The sequence below is a fragment of the Curcuma longa genome, chromosome 3 (genome assembly GCF_044706935.1).
Source record: "Curcuma longa cultivar G26 ecotype Majalengka, Jawa Barat chromosome 3, ITB_CL_G26_1.1, whole genome shotgun sequence".
Classification (NCBI taxonomy): domain Eukaryota; kingdom Viridiplantae; phylum Streptophyta; class Magnoliopsida; order Zingiberales; family Zingiberaceae; genus Curcuma; species Curcuma longa.
In genome coordinates, this window is record NC_133863.1 from 6,644,307 (window position 1) to 6,658,150 (window position 13,844).

The window sequence follows — 13,844 nt, forward strand, 5'->3', positions numbered from 1 at the left end:
CTGCTTACCCATGAAACAATATAAATATTTGAACCGTATGGAATGGGCTAGGGAAGTTGGTCAACGTACCCATGAAGAGATGATTTAGTCAACGATACGTCCGTTCTTAGCAGAAGAAAAGGAGGGCGCTAAAAGACAAAGTGACATAGGGAAAAAAAAATTGAGATAGGAAAAAATTGACGTGGACTAATTCCACAGCGATAGATACTGAATCCATGCATTGTATATTTTGGCGTTTAAGAACAAGTCCACTGTCAAATTAAGAGGTGAAGTAATTTCTTTAGTTTCCATTTTATTAGGAACCAAGAGCAGGTCAAATAAGTTCAAATAAATATAATTAGCAAGTGGCATGCAAAGATAGATAGTGACTGAAAAGGCAAAGCATTATAAAGCAGAAAAAAAGAAGAGCACTAACTAAATTTTAAATCATCAAATGGCTATTTAAGTAGCTAAAACCCATCTCAGGATCAAAAGATTCAGTCAAAAATAACAGTACCTAGTGGAGTTTATGCTTTTCCCTGAGAATGATGTCCATAAGTGGAGTAGGTGTTGCTCTGAAAATGATATGCATCGGCAGGAAGAAATGTAAAGACAGCTAGAAGATCCTGCAAGAGAAGAGTGAGCTTGTTTCAAACTCAAATCCGTTGACCATTACCACCATCTTTATAACTAAATATAAAGATGTCATAGTTTAAGGCAGAGTTCAACATCATTAGCAAAGAAAACTATATTTATAATAGAACCGATCAAAGATCTAGATACTGCTAATGATATTGTATAGAGTTGAATAATGAAAAACGACCAGATTTTGAATGATTTACCAGTCATGAGAAACATAGTGAAAGCCACTAAAGGTGATCATTTGCTTTATAACTCAAATATTGTCTCATAAAAAATATCTGTTGCAGTTCTAACTTCTAAAAAATGGCAAATGGGGGCAATTTCATTTCACCTCCCAGATAACTGCTTCAGAATCTTTGGTTTAGCTCTTAACTTTGTAACGTTGTGTCATTGCATCTCCCTACCCATTAACTCTTAACGAAGAGGATGAAATTGCAATTGTGAGCATATCATGAGATAACGGCATGTAACAGTCGAGGTTATAAGGCAAATATGATTGACTAGGTTTTCAAACTCCTAGACAACTATTCAGCTTCTTCATAATATTGACAAGAGAAAACCATGCTGACAGTACCAAGAATGTTGGCTAGAGAAGAGCCATATCTGCAGATACACGATAACGGATATACTCGAGATGACCGTAATATCTGTGTCTACAATATCCTTCTTCATATGGTTTGACCAACTACTTAGGCACTAACTTGACCATGCTTGTAAGGAATAATGCACACAATGGTCCCTAGAGCATCAGCACTACTGTTTGGGTTATTTTTCTTTAAGGTCGGTAAGGTTTTATATTTCAAATTGTAGTCAATTTACTTTTTAATTATTTGAGTCTTTTAAGTAAATGGGTATTTCTTAATCATCTGTTTAACTTTATTTTTTAATTTTAATTGGGTTGGAGCCTTTAAAAAATGCCAACTCCGCCATTGTAATCCATCTCTTAATAAAAAATGTTTTCTATTGGGTTAAAGCCTGGTGCTTCGTGTGTTTGTCTCCATACAGCCCAATAATGCATCATTATTTCTGCTTCGAAGAAGTTCACAAAACTTTTCCATGCACTTTCTTTCTAACTTTTTCTTCTTGTTATCAAAGACCACCATATTTTAGATGTTATCCAAAAGTAATTTCCATATACAACAACTGTCTCTATGTCTTTATTCTTATTGTTTCCCTTCAAGCCATAAAACAGGTACAATATTTCTCAATTAAGGCTTGTATAAACATTGTAGACAAAAGATAAAGAACGGGTAGTAACAAGTTAGAAACCATATTTGGATATGGATAATAATCAAATAATGAACAAGAGAAATACCTGTTCATTTAGTCACACAGAATGGGAACTATTTAAAGACAAGATAAAGCTTCAGGTATTGCATGAGGTTTTTTATACCACAGAAATTGCAAAGTAAATATGCAAACTTGAGAATGTGGAGAAGCCAAATCAAAAACAGATGACAGGGAGCCTTCAGGAAAACAGGCCAAATGTTAAACACACCATCACTTGGAGCAAGATTCATAAACCTTTTGGAAAATATATCCAATCTGAACACAACAAATCACCGGGGTAACAATATAGCCTTGATGTCTGATGAAAAGTATTCAGCTGCACCTTTAAGTACTTGCAATAGTAGACCACCCATCTTTTTCTCATGAGCACAATAAACCATCTCGTTGGGGGACTTCATAGCTTCAAGTGGCACATTAAGGTACTTCAACCCAAATGATACAACCTCCAAGATGATGCTTTGAGATCCCAATTCAGAACACTCTCATCCATGGAAAGTTCTTAACTGAATAGCTCGTGCAGAAAATTCGTCGAACACCTTACAGATATCCTACGCTTATAATGATGCTCTGAGATCCCGATACGGAAGGTTCTGAATAACTCGCATTTAAAATTCGTCGAACACGTTACGGATACCCAATTGCTCAAACCGCATCGCGTAAGGGCCCCCGACCATGCGGCTGCTGCAATTGATGCAAGAGGAACAAAACATACCCATCATCACTCCAGGAAAGTCTGAGGGATCCTAATGTAGATGGTTGGAACGTCATTGCATTGCAACTGTTCCACCAGAGATGCAAGCTACAAGCAGTAATAACAGATTGAAGAACAGAGAAAAGTAGAGTGTAGCAATAAAGTAGGGGAAAAAAGATTTTGCAGATTTAACGAATGAATAGCTTCAAGAATCAAGATACCAGAAAAGGGGATCAAAATATATGGGTGAGGAGGAGGATGACGACAACGAGCTCACCGTAGATCTTCTGTGTAAGGCAGCGAAGGGATTTCCCTTCGGATAGGCCGGCGAAGGCGGAGAACAGGGAGAAGAAACGACGCCACTTTGCTTCGTGAAACCGAAATCTTACCTTCTGCACGTGCGCATGTTAACGGGTTTGATACCCGAGACCCGAGACCCTAAATCCCAAATTTGAAAACCAATTTCGATTGCGCCGTCTCAGAGTTCGCCTCCTCTCCTTTCGCCCTCGATTTCGATCCACAACTATCAATAGAGTACTTCCATGGCGAAGGAGGAATGGAGCATCGCAGATTTCGAGATTGGCAAGTTCATCGGAGAAGGCAAGTTTGGTAAGGTCTACCTCGCCAGGGAGAAGCAGGTTTTGTTTAATCTTCTCACTCCTCTAGTTTCCGAATTTCTTCTTAAAAAAATACGGTTTTTCTCACCCTGGCGGTGTCATTGGCGTCGGAACTGTGTCCAGAGCGGGTATGTGGTTGCCCTAAAGGTGATCTTCAAGGCGAAGCTGGAGAAATACCGATCGCACTCCCACCTCCGCCGGGAAATTGAGATCCAACACAGCTTGAACCATTCGAACGTCCTGCGCCTCTTCGCATGGTTCCATGACGAGACGCGAGTTTTCTTGGTCTTGGAGTATGCAGCCCACGGCGAGCTCTACAAGCTACTCAAGAGCCTTCATCATTTTTCTGAGAAGAGATCTGCCACGGTGAGTAATGTTCCGAGAAAGAAACAATTAGTGTTACTTAATGATCCTTTTGCTGCATCCTCGATGATTCAAATTTTGTTTCCCCTTTTTCAAATTGGTAGTATGTTGCGAGCTTAGCGGGAGCACTGGCGTATTGCCACGGGAAGCATGTGATTCACCGGGATATCAAGCCGGAGAATCTGCTGCTAGATATTGAGGTGCGCATTTCCTTGTTCAATTACTTGTCACTATAATTTATTTTCCCAGTCTTTCTGGTTGCTTAAAATCTTTGGAATGTCTGTATTGCTTAAAATTATTTATTAGTTTGTTGAGTTGATGACTGCTTCTGGATTCTAATGGAACTCTCGGAAAGAATTTGTATATCACTGAGAATTGTTGTGGTTCAATTCATTAAAAATATAGACAACTCCCTCTGATCACTGTTTTAGCGGTGATTGGATCAAGTAAATTTCTGATATAATTGAGCTACAAGAAACACGGAAATGTAGTTCTTTTCTCAAAAATAAGAAATATTCCATTTTCATATCGGAAGTTATTAAGATTCAAAACTATGATCATATAAAAATGATCCCACAAACTGGGGCAACGTAAAAAACAAAAAAAAAAAAAAGCAAGTAGATATCCCACAAACTGGGGCTACGTAAATCAAAGAACTTGACTGTGGCATAGGCCAGGAAACAAAAGAAATGTCCTGGAATTGTTTACGTGCAAAACTTTTTTTAAAGAAACAATCGGTCCTACCTAAGATCACACAAATGTTTTATTTTATGATTACTTTCTCACTTGGTTTTTTGGTCTTAGTTCTGTTGAGATTAATCTTTGAACATTCAGGGCATCCTAGGTGGGCATCCTAGGTATGAGTAGAAGTTCATCCTTGTCAAATCTGACAGCAATCTCCCATATACCAGAAATACCATTTAGTATTCACCATGATGATTTGATGATTCTTTTCAGTCTCAGTTGCAATCATGAATCTGACTGGACTATCACCTTGTGATGCTTTAGAACTTGAATCAATCTTCTTATTTCCATTAATTCATCCAACTGAGTATTTCCCTACAAGCTTAAAGCCCCTGAAAAAAATACAGAGACTGACCATATCCTATCCTGCATAAGACAACTGCAGAGAAGCATTGGTGTTTAATTCCATCCATTCCTCTGTCAGTAATGCTTCCATCAATACTAATGAGCTATTTCTGCCTCTGAATTTGGACTATTAATTCACCCATAAAGAAACTAGAATCTAGGTGTCATAATCTTCTTCTTCTTAACTTTTTTTGCTTTCATAAAACATCAAACTTTATGCAATGTGGTGATTTACTACTTGAGGAGGAAAACGCCGAAAGATGTTTGACTCTGTGTTATATCTTATCATTTGAAGAGTTTACATTGTGGTATTAAGAAACCCTTGTGAACCGTAGCCACGAGATGTATTTGCAGAAAATACCGCACAGATCTAATGGCTTTTTTTCTCCTTGCCTTGCAGAAATAAAATTTGTCAACTGGCTCAGTATTAATATATTTTCAAACTTCAGCAGAATATTGACATTTGAATCTAAAAAAAAAATCAGTTTACTACGGCAAACACGTTAGGAACTTTATCCATGAGTTCTATTCTGATAACAAGAAAGGATAGTATGCATTCCTCCGATGAAGGGTCAAGATCTAGTTTTGTCCTTAACCCGCATCCAATTAAAAGTTTCACATATTTCCTTGTAACCAGTTATAGCCAACGTTGTCAAATTAAGATCTTATTAAATAGTGAATCATAAAGTTCAGATAAATTTTTTAAAAAAATTATACTAATTTATTCAGAATAATTTTGATATCTAAAAGTATACAATAGAAATAGTTGGTCTGGTAGTCTAAGCATACCTGCACCCAGTCATGAGATTATGAGCAATTAGATTTATTTGTACTCTCATAGTAACAAACCAACTCTGGATGCTTAGACTATCATCGTGCCTTAAGTTCCTCCATTAACCACCTGATGGAGATTAAAAGAATTGATAGACGGAATGCTAACATCTTTAGTATCAATGTCTGCATCTGGTTTTCTTGCAGGGTCGACTTAAAATTGCTGATTTTGGATGGGCCGTGCAATCAAATTCTAAGAGGCACACCATGTGTGGCACCATTGACTACCTTGCTCCAGAAATGGTAGAGAAGAAGGAACATGATCACGCTGTTGATAATTGGACTCTAGGTATTCTTTGTTATGAGTTCCTTTATGGTGTTCCACCATTTGAAGCTGAAGATGAGTATGTCACGTTCCGGAGGTAAAACATTTAAATTCTTCTCTCTTTTCTTGATTATCTGTGCTCAGTGTTTTTCTGAGTGAAAAAAGTTTCAAACAGGATCATGAAAGTTGATTTGAAGTTCCCGTCTGAGCCTCATATTTCTGCTGAAGCCAAGGATCTCATTAGTAAGGTAAGCGGTCCAGACTTGAATTTTCATGCGATAACAAAATTCGGGTGACTTCTGAATTCTTTCTGAGACTCAGACTGCTTTTTTTTTTTTTTTTTGGATCTGAAGCTCCTTGTGAAGGACTCATCAAAGAGGCTCTCCCTTCAGAAGATCTTGATGCATCCTTGGATTGTCCAAAATGCAGATCCTTCAGGCAGCTGTTTTGAGTAAGCTCGCTATTTATAAAGGCGTAAAAGATGTCAGCAATACGTGCAGTAAGGGTAGTGCTTGGCTTGATCTAATGGCATTTCGGAACCAAAGTGGAATTTGGTCCATAATTTGTAGTGAAACTGCCACATGATTTAAGTTGTTTATGAAAGGAAGCTTTTAACAGTTTGGTGATGAGTACCAGAAAATCACATTACATTAGCCATCAAACCCAGAACAAACCTACCGCTTGGATATGAAATAGTTCTAAACTATTCGAAAATTGGTTTTTGAAATTCTCTCTTTTTTTGTCAATATAGAGATGCTCATTTTTTGAGAATTTACAGGGAATAAAAATATAAGAGAATCATGAAAATTAAAGAGGTCAATACAGGAATGGAACCATTTGAACATTGATTTTTAAAAGAAAAAGGAAAAAAATGCGGAGAATCAATCTGAATTTAATAAATCCATTCAGAGGGAAGGAATACTTTGATCACCGAGACAGACAAGTTCGTGAGAAATGCTAGAACAGAGCATTTGGGGGAAAACAAAGAAGCCTTGGTTTCCTTCAACGCATGAAACCATACGCTTACGCCACCTTTTTGGTTATGAAATGAGGCACAATGCATTGACTTGCTCAATGTTTTAACTATACAGCAGACAATTAATTTTTTTCATAAACATTTGATTCTATAAATTTTGGATTGGCATTTTTGCTATGTGCAAACACATACATAAGAACAAAGCTGACAGGGACACTAAACAGTATGTCCCTCTTCGAACATGCTCCCATGCATCGAGAAGACTCAGCCCTATTATTTCATTTTCATTGTAAAATCCCATGAAATTCAGATGCGGTGTGCGTACAAAGAAAAGCAATACAATTAACCAGTTGCAGGGGTGATGGCTAGGTCGTGAATGCAAATACCTTACGACTTTTCACCACCTATTGGCTATTGCATTGATTCCTACAGGAGTAAAGCATCAAACCACAGTTTAGATTATTAAAAATACACACACACACACATAAATTGACGTCCACTACTCGAAATTTATATTAACTACAGGAGCAAGGCATCAGACTATGAAATCCATAGTTGACAAGAAAACCAATGGCAGTTGAAACGAAGATCTAGTAGATTGTGGTCCAATCTTGTCTTGTAACTGCAGATAAGTCTGACTTTACTTTCTAATACATATTAAATTGGATGATAAGTTTCTTCCTGATGTCACAATTTTGACGAACCTAATCTATCAAACTTATTATATAAACCTCATGATCTACATGCATATAATATAGTTAATCTCGATGCTTTGTTTCTCATCTTGTGGAGGTTCTCAGAAACATCTCAAATGAACCATTGAAAAACTTGCCTACCTTAGTTTTGCCATGGCCAATGAAAGGAAGACATAATATAGCACTAGATCGTTTCTGTTTGTAGTTAAGTTGAATACCTTGTTTCCTGCATTAAGATGGTTTTCAAAAGCATACGTGTTTGCACATATTGGTTCCAGCCCCACCTTAAAACAAAGATAATAAACCATGAAGAGATTGATCTAGAAGAAAATGCAAGTGCTGAATCAATTTGCAGTGATTAGGTGAGCGTCATTTTGGCACCACATAGGGCAGATGCTGATTGACTTTAAGAAAAGCCACAATTTCGTTGGCAAAGAGCCCCACAATGATGATGACTGGTGTTGAGAGGGACGCGGGAAGTTAGAGAAGTCAATGAGCAGTCTGTTTCTGTTATCAGGTTATTCATATTCCAGAGCGCATCCAAGAACAGCGAACCCAATCTCTACTCCCAATCTCTACTTGATACCTTCTATGTTATTGTTTATTTTTATATTTTTACTGAGTCGATTAAGAATTGATTGGGGGAATCAGGAGTGGGGTGGTATTTGTCGGGTAGCATCATCAAGCCAGCAACAGTACAAAAATCAATCAATACATGGCTTGTAATGGGTTGACCTTGGGAGTAATGGAGCGAATGGGAAAGGTGGCTGCTTTTATTTTCTCGCAGTGAGAGGGTCGGTGGAGATGAACTATAGAGGGAGAGAGAATATATCTCGATCTTGACTGGAGCATGGCGATCGTTTGTGCGATGTCTGTGAAGGGAGACACGCCTGACTTTGGATTCCTTTGGTGGGCGATGAGAATTTGTGGAGGTTTGGCTGAATGATCTGATCTACTTTCTTAAATTTTTTCTTCGAAAGCCTTATTTTGTTTGAATCCAAGGTATCTGGCTGATTGATTTCGGCTTATCGGGTATAAGAAAAGGGAAAGGGGGTGATGAATCTCGTTGCTGTCTTCTCGATGAATCTCGTTGCTGTCTTCTCCATTTTGTAGTCGTTTGTTCTCTTTTCAGTTTCTCTGCTTTTCTCTCCGGTTTCCTCCTTTGCTTTCTCTCTTTTTTCAACTTTGGTTTTCTTTTTGTTAAATAGGGTTGGCGTCTTCTCAAAGTTGTCGTCTTTGGGTTGCTTCCAATGGGAATCGCAGAGATTAGGATTTGAATGTTCCCTTTTTTTTTACCTTCCTCTTCCTCTTACCATCGCCAACAGTAAAAGCTCGCTGAATCTTAGCTTAGAGGATTTCTTTTCTTCATTCCCTCCATTCATCTCAAATTCCCATCTTGATCGCCTCAAATTTTGTTTTTGAAAGAAAGCTTGGATCTTTACCCTTCGGTGGTTTATAGGGCTTTGATCTGATTCAGATAGCCGTCGAAAGGTTGTTGGATGGAAAGGCTTGGAGGAGCAGTATAGATGCATCTCTCTCTATGGAAACCCATCTCCCAATGCGCCGCCCTAATACTTGACAAGAAGAATCGATGGCGGGATGGTGGTGGTGGTGGCGGCGACAGCAAGGGCTTGTCGGAGGAAGGGTCCAGGCGTGGGTCCTCGATGCTCCGGCAGCTGCAGGGGAACAAGCTCCGGGAGGCTCTCGAGGCGGCCTCCGAGGACGGCTCCCTCTTCAAGTCCCTGGACGTGGGGATGGATCCAGAGATGTCAGGCAACACCGACGAAGGGCCCATTAACCGGTCGAGATCCCTCGCTCTTCTCAACGCCCAGAGGGAGTTCCTCCAGGCCACTGCTCTCACCGCCGATCGCACCTTCACCTCTGCTGATTTCATTCTCACCCTGGCAGAGGCTTTATCGGAGTTTCTTACCATGTACCCCAAGTACCAGTCCTCCAACAAGATCGATGAGTTGAGACTTAATGAGTATTGCCACCTCTCGGACGCCTCCGCCAAGGTATGCCTCGACTATTGCGGCTTTGGTTTGTTCTCCTACATCCAGAGCTTCCAAAGTTGGGAGTCTTCATCATTTAGCCTCTCTGAGATTACTGCTAACTTGATCAACCATGCTCTGTACGGTGGGGGTGAGAAAGGAACTGTTGAGCATGACATCAGGACGCGAATCATGGACTACCTCAACATTCCCGAGAACGAGTATAGTCTAGTTTTCACTGCCAGTAGAGGCTCAGCTTTCAAATTACTCTCTGAGACTTATCCTTTTCATACCAACAAGAAGTTGTTGACAATGTTTGATCATGAAAGCCAGTCTGTTAATTGGATGACCCAGAGTGCTAAGGAGAAGGGAGCCAAGGTGTATAGTGCAACATTTAAGTGGCCAACTCTCAAGATCTGCACCACGGAGTTGAGGAAACAAATCTCGGGCAGGAGGAGGAGGAGGAAGAAGGACTTGGCTGTTGGCCTTTTTGTCTTCCCAGTTCAGTCTAGAGTGACTGGAGCAAAGTACTCGTACCAGTGGATGGCTTTGGCTCAGCAGAATAATTGGCATGTGTTGCTTGATGCTGGATCTTTGGGTCCAAAGGACATGGATTCTCTTGGCCTTTCACTCTTCCGTCCAGATTTCATCATCACTTCATTTTATCGAGTTTTTGGATATGATCCTACAGGTTTTGGATGCCTCCTGATCAAGAAATCTGTAATAGGAACCTTGCAGAGCCAGAATGGTGGCACTGGATCAGGCATGGTGAGGATTGTTCCTGTGTTCCCTCAATATTTGAGTGACTCAGTGGATGGTCTTGATGCGCTGGATGGGATTGAGGATGAAAACATTAACGGACATGATGAATCTTTCACATCTGAGACTCATAAAGGATCCCAGTTGCCTGCATTTTCAGGTGCATTTACATCAGCTCAAGTGAGAGATGTGTTTGAAAGTGAGATGGATCAGGATAATAACTCTGATCATGATGGAGCTAGCACTATGTTTGAGGATACAGAGAGCATTTCTGTTGGAGAGGTCATGAAGAGCCCTGTTTTTAGTGAGGATGAATCATCTGACAACTCCTTTTGGATCGATTTGGGTCAGAGTCCATATGGATCTGACCATTCAGGCCAATTGAACAAAGCAAAGTTGGGTTCTCCAATACCGCCTTCATGGTTTACTGGAAAGAAGAATCATAAGCTAAAGGTCTCTTCTAATATGTCGAAAAGCCCTATTTATGATGATCATGCTCTATCCTTTGATGCAGCAGTTCTCTCAGTTTCTCAGGCACAAGATCATGTAAAGCATAGCTCACACAAGGGATTGTCTGAAAATAGGGCGGGACATTCTCACTTCCAGAAAGTGACTGAGATAGAAGAAGAAGAACCTAAAGTAAAAGAAGCAACAAGAAAGCAGTCTGTTAAGTTTTCTTCCTCCAATGGTTGTGAGAATGGTTCGACCTCAGAAATATGCCCCGAAGTTCACAATGAACAGAAAGAGAGTGCCATAAGAAGGGAAACGGAAGGTGAGTTTCGACTCTTAGGAAGGAGAGAAGGAAATAATAACAGGTTTGCAGGCGGAAAACTGGTAAGAGTGCAAGAGAATGAAAGAGTCTCCAGCATGGATAGGAGGGTATCCTTCAGCATAGAGGATAACAAAACTACTGAATTTTCTTATCACAATTTTGATGTTGGAGAAACTTCTGGCCACAGACTTGATGATGAAAGCGACCATGATGTTGGTGCCACTCATGAGGACGATGATGATGATGATGATGCTGAAGAGTGGGGGAGATTAGAACCTGAAATTGTTTGTCGACATCTAGATCATGTGAACATGATGGGTCTCAATAAAACAACTCTAAGACAAAGATATTTGATCAACTGGCTAGTGATGTCGTTACTGCAGTTGAGATTACCAGTTTCAGCTATGGGCAACGATTTGCCTCTTGTCCAAATCTATGGTCCAAAGATCAAATATGAAAGGGGTGCAGCTGTGGCCTTCAATGTAAGGGATGATAATGGGGCAGTGATCAAACCTGAAATTGTTCAAAAGCTTGCTGAGAACAGTGATATTTCCTTGGGCATTGGCTTCCTTAGTCATATAAGCCTTATGGACAATCAAAAAATTTTACCTGGAGAAGTTCTTTCCAATACTTCCTCACAACAACATCCTGCAAACAATCGACAAGACAGTAAGAACAACACTAAAAATGCCATGATTAGAGTGGAGGTTCTTACTGCTTCACTTGGTTTCCTCACCAACTTTGAGGATGTGTACAGAATGTGGGCATTTGTGGCCAAGTTTCTGAACCCTGCATTTTCTCAGACTGATAGATTATCCACCATTGAAGAGGCTTCAGAAACATAAACAAGCATAGTTTCTGCATGTTCTCCTGATTGGCAAGAAATCAGTATGTCGCACCTCCGGGATTATTCAAGAGTTTCCTTATCTGAATGAACAGTGCAGGGGTGAATCTTATTCATTCTTCACTTTTTTCTAGATTTCCATGTTTTTGCTTGATGTAGAAATTTCCAAGTAATATGTAGTATAACAAGGTTGTTACAAATGGAATTTCTTCTCTTTCTTATGATGTCTATATATTCGAAGAAAATAGGAAGGTATCAATTCTTCCATATCATCGTTCATTCTGTCAGGAAAAAAGATATTTTCAGTTTTAACTTTTGGATTTGTCAATACCTACAGTCGCTGCTTAATTCTTGATCATTTAAGGGTTTTCCTGTGGTTACATTCTCTTTAGTATCCTGAGATTGTTTTTGTACTGTGTTACACTGAACTTTTTTTTCCAAGAAATATGTAGTGCTCCTTAATGATTGTTAGAATTTAATGTGTTGGCAGAAATCAGGATAAAATGGAGCAAATGCTGATTGCTACAATGTGCTTGAATTATTTATTGCTCTTTTAAGTTACTACTCCTGTCATTGCAAAAGGAAGCTTCAAAATTGGCTTTCAAAATCCCTAAAGATACCCTATTTTTGCAGTAGTAACAGAAGCAGACAAAAATTTCAGGGAGATCCTTACTGCTGAGCCAAATGAATTATCATTCCTTTTTTTTCCAACCATGTCTTAGAAATCATTCAACTTATTAGAATTGCACACATTTATAACCTTACCGATAGATCCCTACTTGAAATCAATCAGCACATATGATGTTTCATCTGCAAATTTATTGACACAAGATGTTTACCATATATACAATCTGGTATATGATGCTGCAGTCGACTATTCATAATTGATGATGTTTCCTTTTTTCCATTAAACCATTCCTGCTAGTTTCTGATCTGTGTCTTCGCGATGTTGCTTCATAGGTATTCTGCAGATGCACCAGTAGAAAAAGATGGGACTGTTAAGGGTTACAAACACTGCTCATGGAGTAAACTTATCATTGATAACAATTTGGAGGGGGATTTATGTTCTATTGAGTTGATTGGAATCCAAAAGGATGGAAAGATGAGAGTTTGCGTCGCCAGATCATAGAATGTCTCTATGTCAAATGTGCAACTTGTTTGTGTGTTGTAGTAGCTGAAGTTGTACTTTGCCAGCCTACCAATTTTTAGTGTTTCCTTTGCAAATGTTGCAACTGGATATATTTGTAAGATTTTGTTTCGATAGAGCAGTGTTTTTTTGGCAATTGGAGTGTTTTTATTGGAAACAAGTCACACTGTCAAAGCTTGTTGTTCAGGAATAAATAGGAGTGTTTAATTTCTGAAAAATACACTAAAAAACAATTGGAGTGTTTTTATTGGAAACAAGTCACACTGTCAAAGCTTGTTGTTCAGGAATAAATAGGAGTGTTTAATTTCTGAAAAACACACTAAAAAACAACTCCTCAGTCCTTACGCATGGATATAAATGCATCTCAGACAAGCAAGCACGATCTCTGAAAATGAAACGACTTATGATGCAAAAAGGGGGGAAGTATCTATCGATATATGCTGTTATTGGTATAATTCTCTCCTAAGCAAGGTTTGAAGTGTCAACTAAGTTTTGACTAGTGGTTGGCACGGTACAGTTTGAATACTTTACCATTTCATTTTGGCTCAGTTCTGGTCAATTAGGGGAGGAGTGGAAAGAAGAAGAGGAAGAAGAGGAAGCTGCTTACTTGAGGGTTTCTGGTCCAAGCGGAGAGTCCTGGAAGGAGCTTGCATTGCTATAAAGGTAGAAGATGCTCATGGAAGGAGTTTGTAACTCGTGGAGATTGTGAAAAAGGTGAAAGCCTGGTAGAGCTCATGATGGAGACAGAAAGCTTGTGCTGGAATTCAGAATGAAAGTGGAAGGATCGCAAGCAGAAAGCTCAAAAGAACCCATCTGCTAGCAAACTGAGGTATCAGAAGTTTCTCATATGTCAATCGACTGGCAAAATGAAAGTTTCCGTTAATGTTGATTGA

General features: G+C 39.2%; 2 protein-coding genes across 4 annotated transcripts; both read left to right on the plus strand.

Annotated features, from left to right (window-relative positions):
• The first annotated feature begins 3,132 nt into the window (after positions 1-3,132).
• Positions 3,133-6,326, plus strand: LOC141824754 (serine/threonine-protein kinase Aurora-3). Its single transcript, XM_074712087.1, has 6 exons — positions 3,133-3,240; positions 3,343-3,585; positions 3,687-3,782; positions 5,650-5,864; positions 5,943-6,015; positions 6,121-6,326. Exons 1-6 carry the CDS (start codon positions 3,145-3,147, stop codon positions 6,220-6,222), a joined length of 825 nt encoding a protein of 274 aa, XP_074568188.1. The 5' UTR covers positions 3,133-3,144; the 3' UTR covers positions 6,223-6,326.
• A 1,875-nt stretch (positions 6,327-8,201) lies between these two features.
• On the plus strand, positions 8,202-13,087 carry LOC141823033 (uncharacterized). Of its 3 annotated transcripts, none has more exons than XM_074710311.1 (2): positions 8,202-8,370; positions 8,898-12,036. In XM_074710311.1, exon 2 carries the CDS (start codon positions 8,965-8,967, stop codon positions 11,803-11,805), a length of 2,841 nt encoding a protein of 946 aa, XP_074566412.1. In that variant the 5' UTR covers positions 8,202-8,370; positions 8,898-8,964; the 3' UTR covers positions 11,806-12,036. The 3 variants fall into 3 exon arrangements, 2 of the variants coding, with proteins under 2 accessions (XP_074566412.1, XP_074566413.1); XR_012601380.1 differs by lacking the exon at positions 8,202-8,370 and adding an exon at positions 12,765-13,087 and having other exon boundaries at positions 8,496-11,906; XM_074710312.1 differs by lacking the exon at positions 8,202-8,370 and adding an exon at positions 12,765-13,087 and having other exon boundaries at positions 8,496-11,848.
• Positions 13,088-13,844: the final 757 nt, after the last annotated feature.

Coding starts and splice junctions, on each gene's coding strand:
- LOC141824754 (XM_074712087.1), top strand. CDS start 3,145: ATGGCGAAGGAGGAATGGAGCATCGCAGATTTCGAGATTGGCAAGTTC. Junction 3,586..3,686: donor CTGAGAAGAGATCTGCCACG/GTGAGTAATGTT, acceptor TCAAATTGGTAG/TATGTTGCGAGCTTAGCGGG. Junction 3,783..5,649: donor ATCTGCTGCTAGATATTGAG/GTGCGCATTTCC, acceptor GTTTTCTTGCAG/GGTCGACTTAAAATTGCTGA.
- LOC141823033 (XM_074710311.1), top strand. CDS start 8,965: ATGCATCTCTCTCTATGGAAACCCATCTCCCAATGCGCCGCCCTAATA.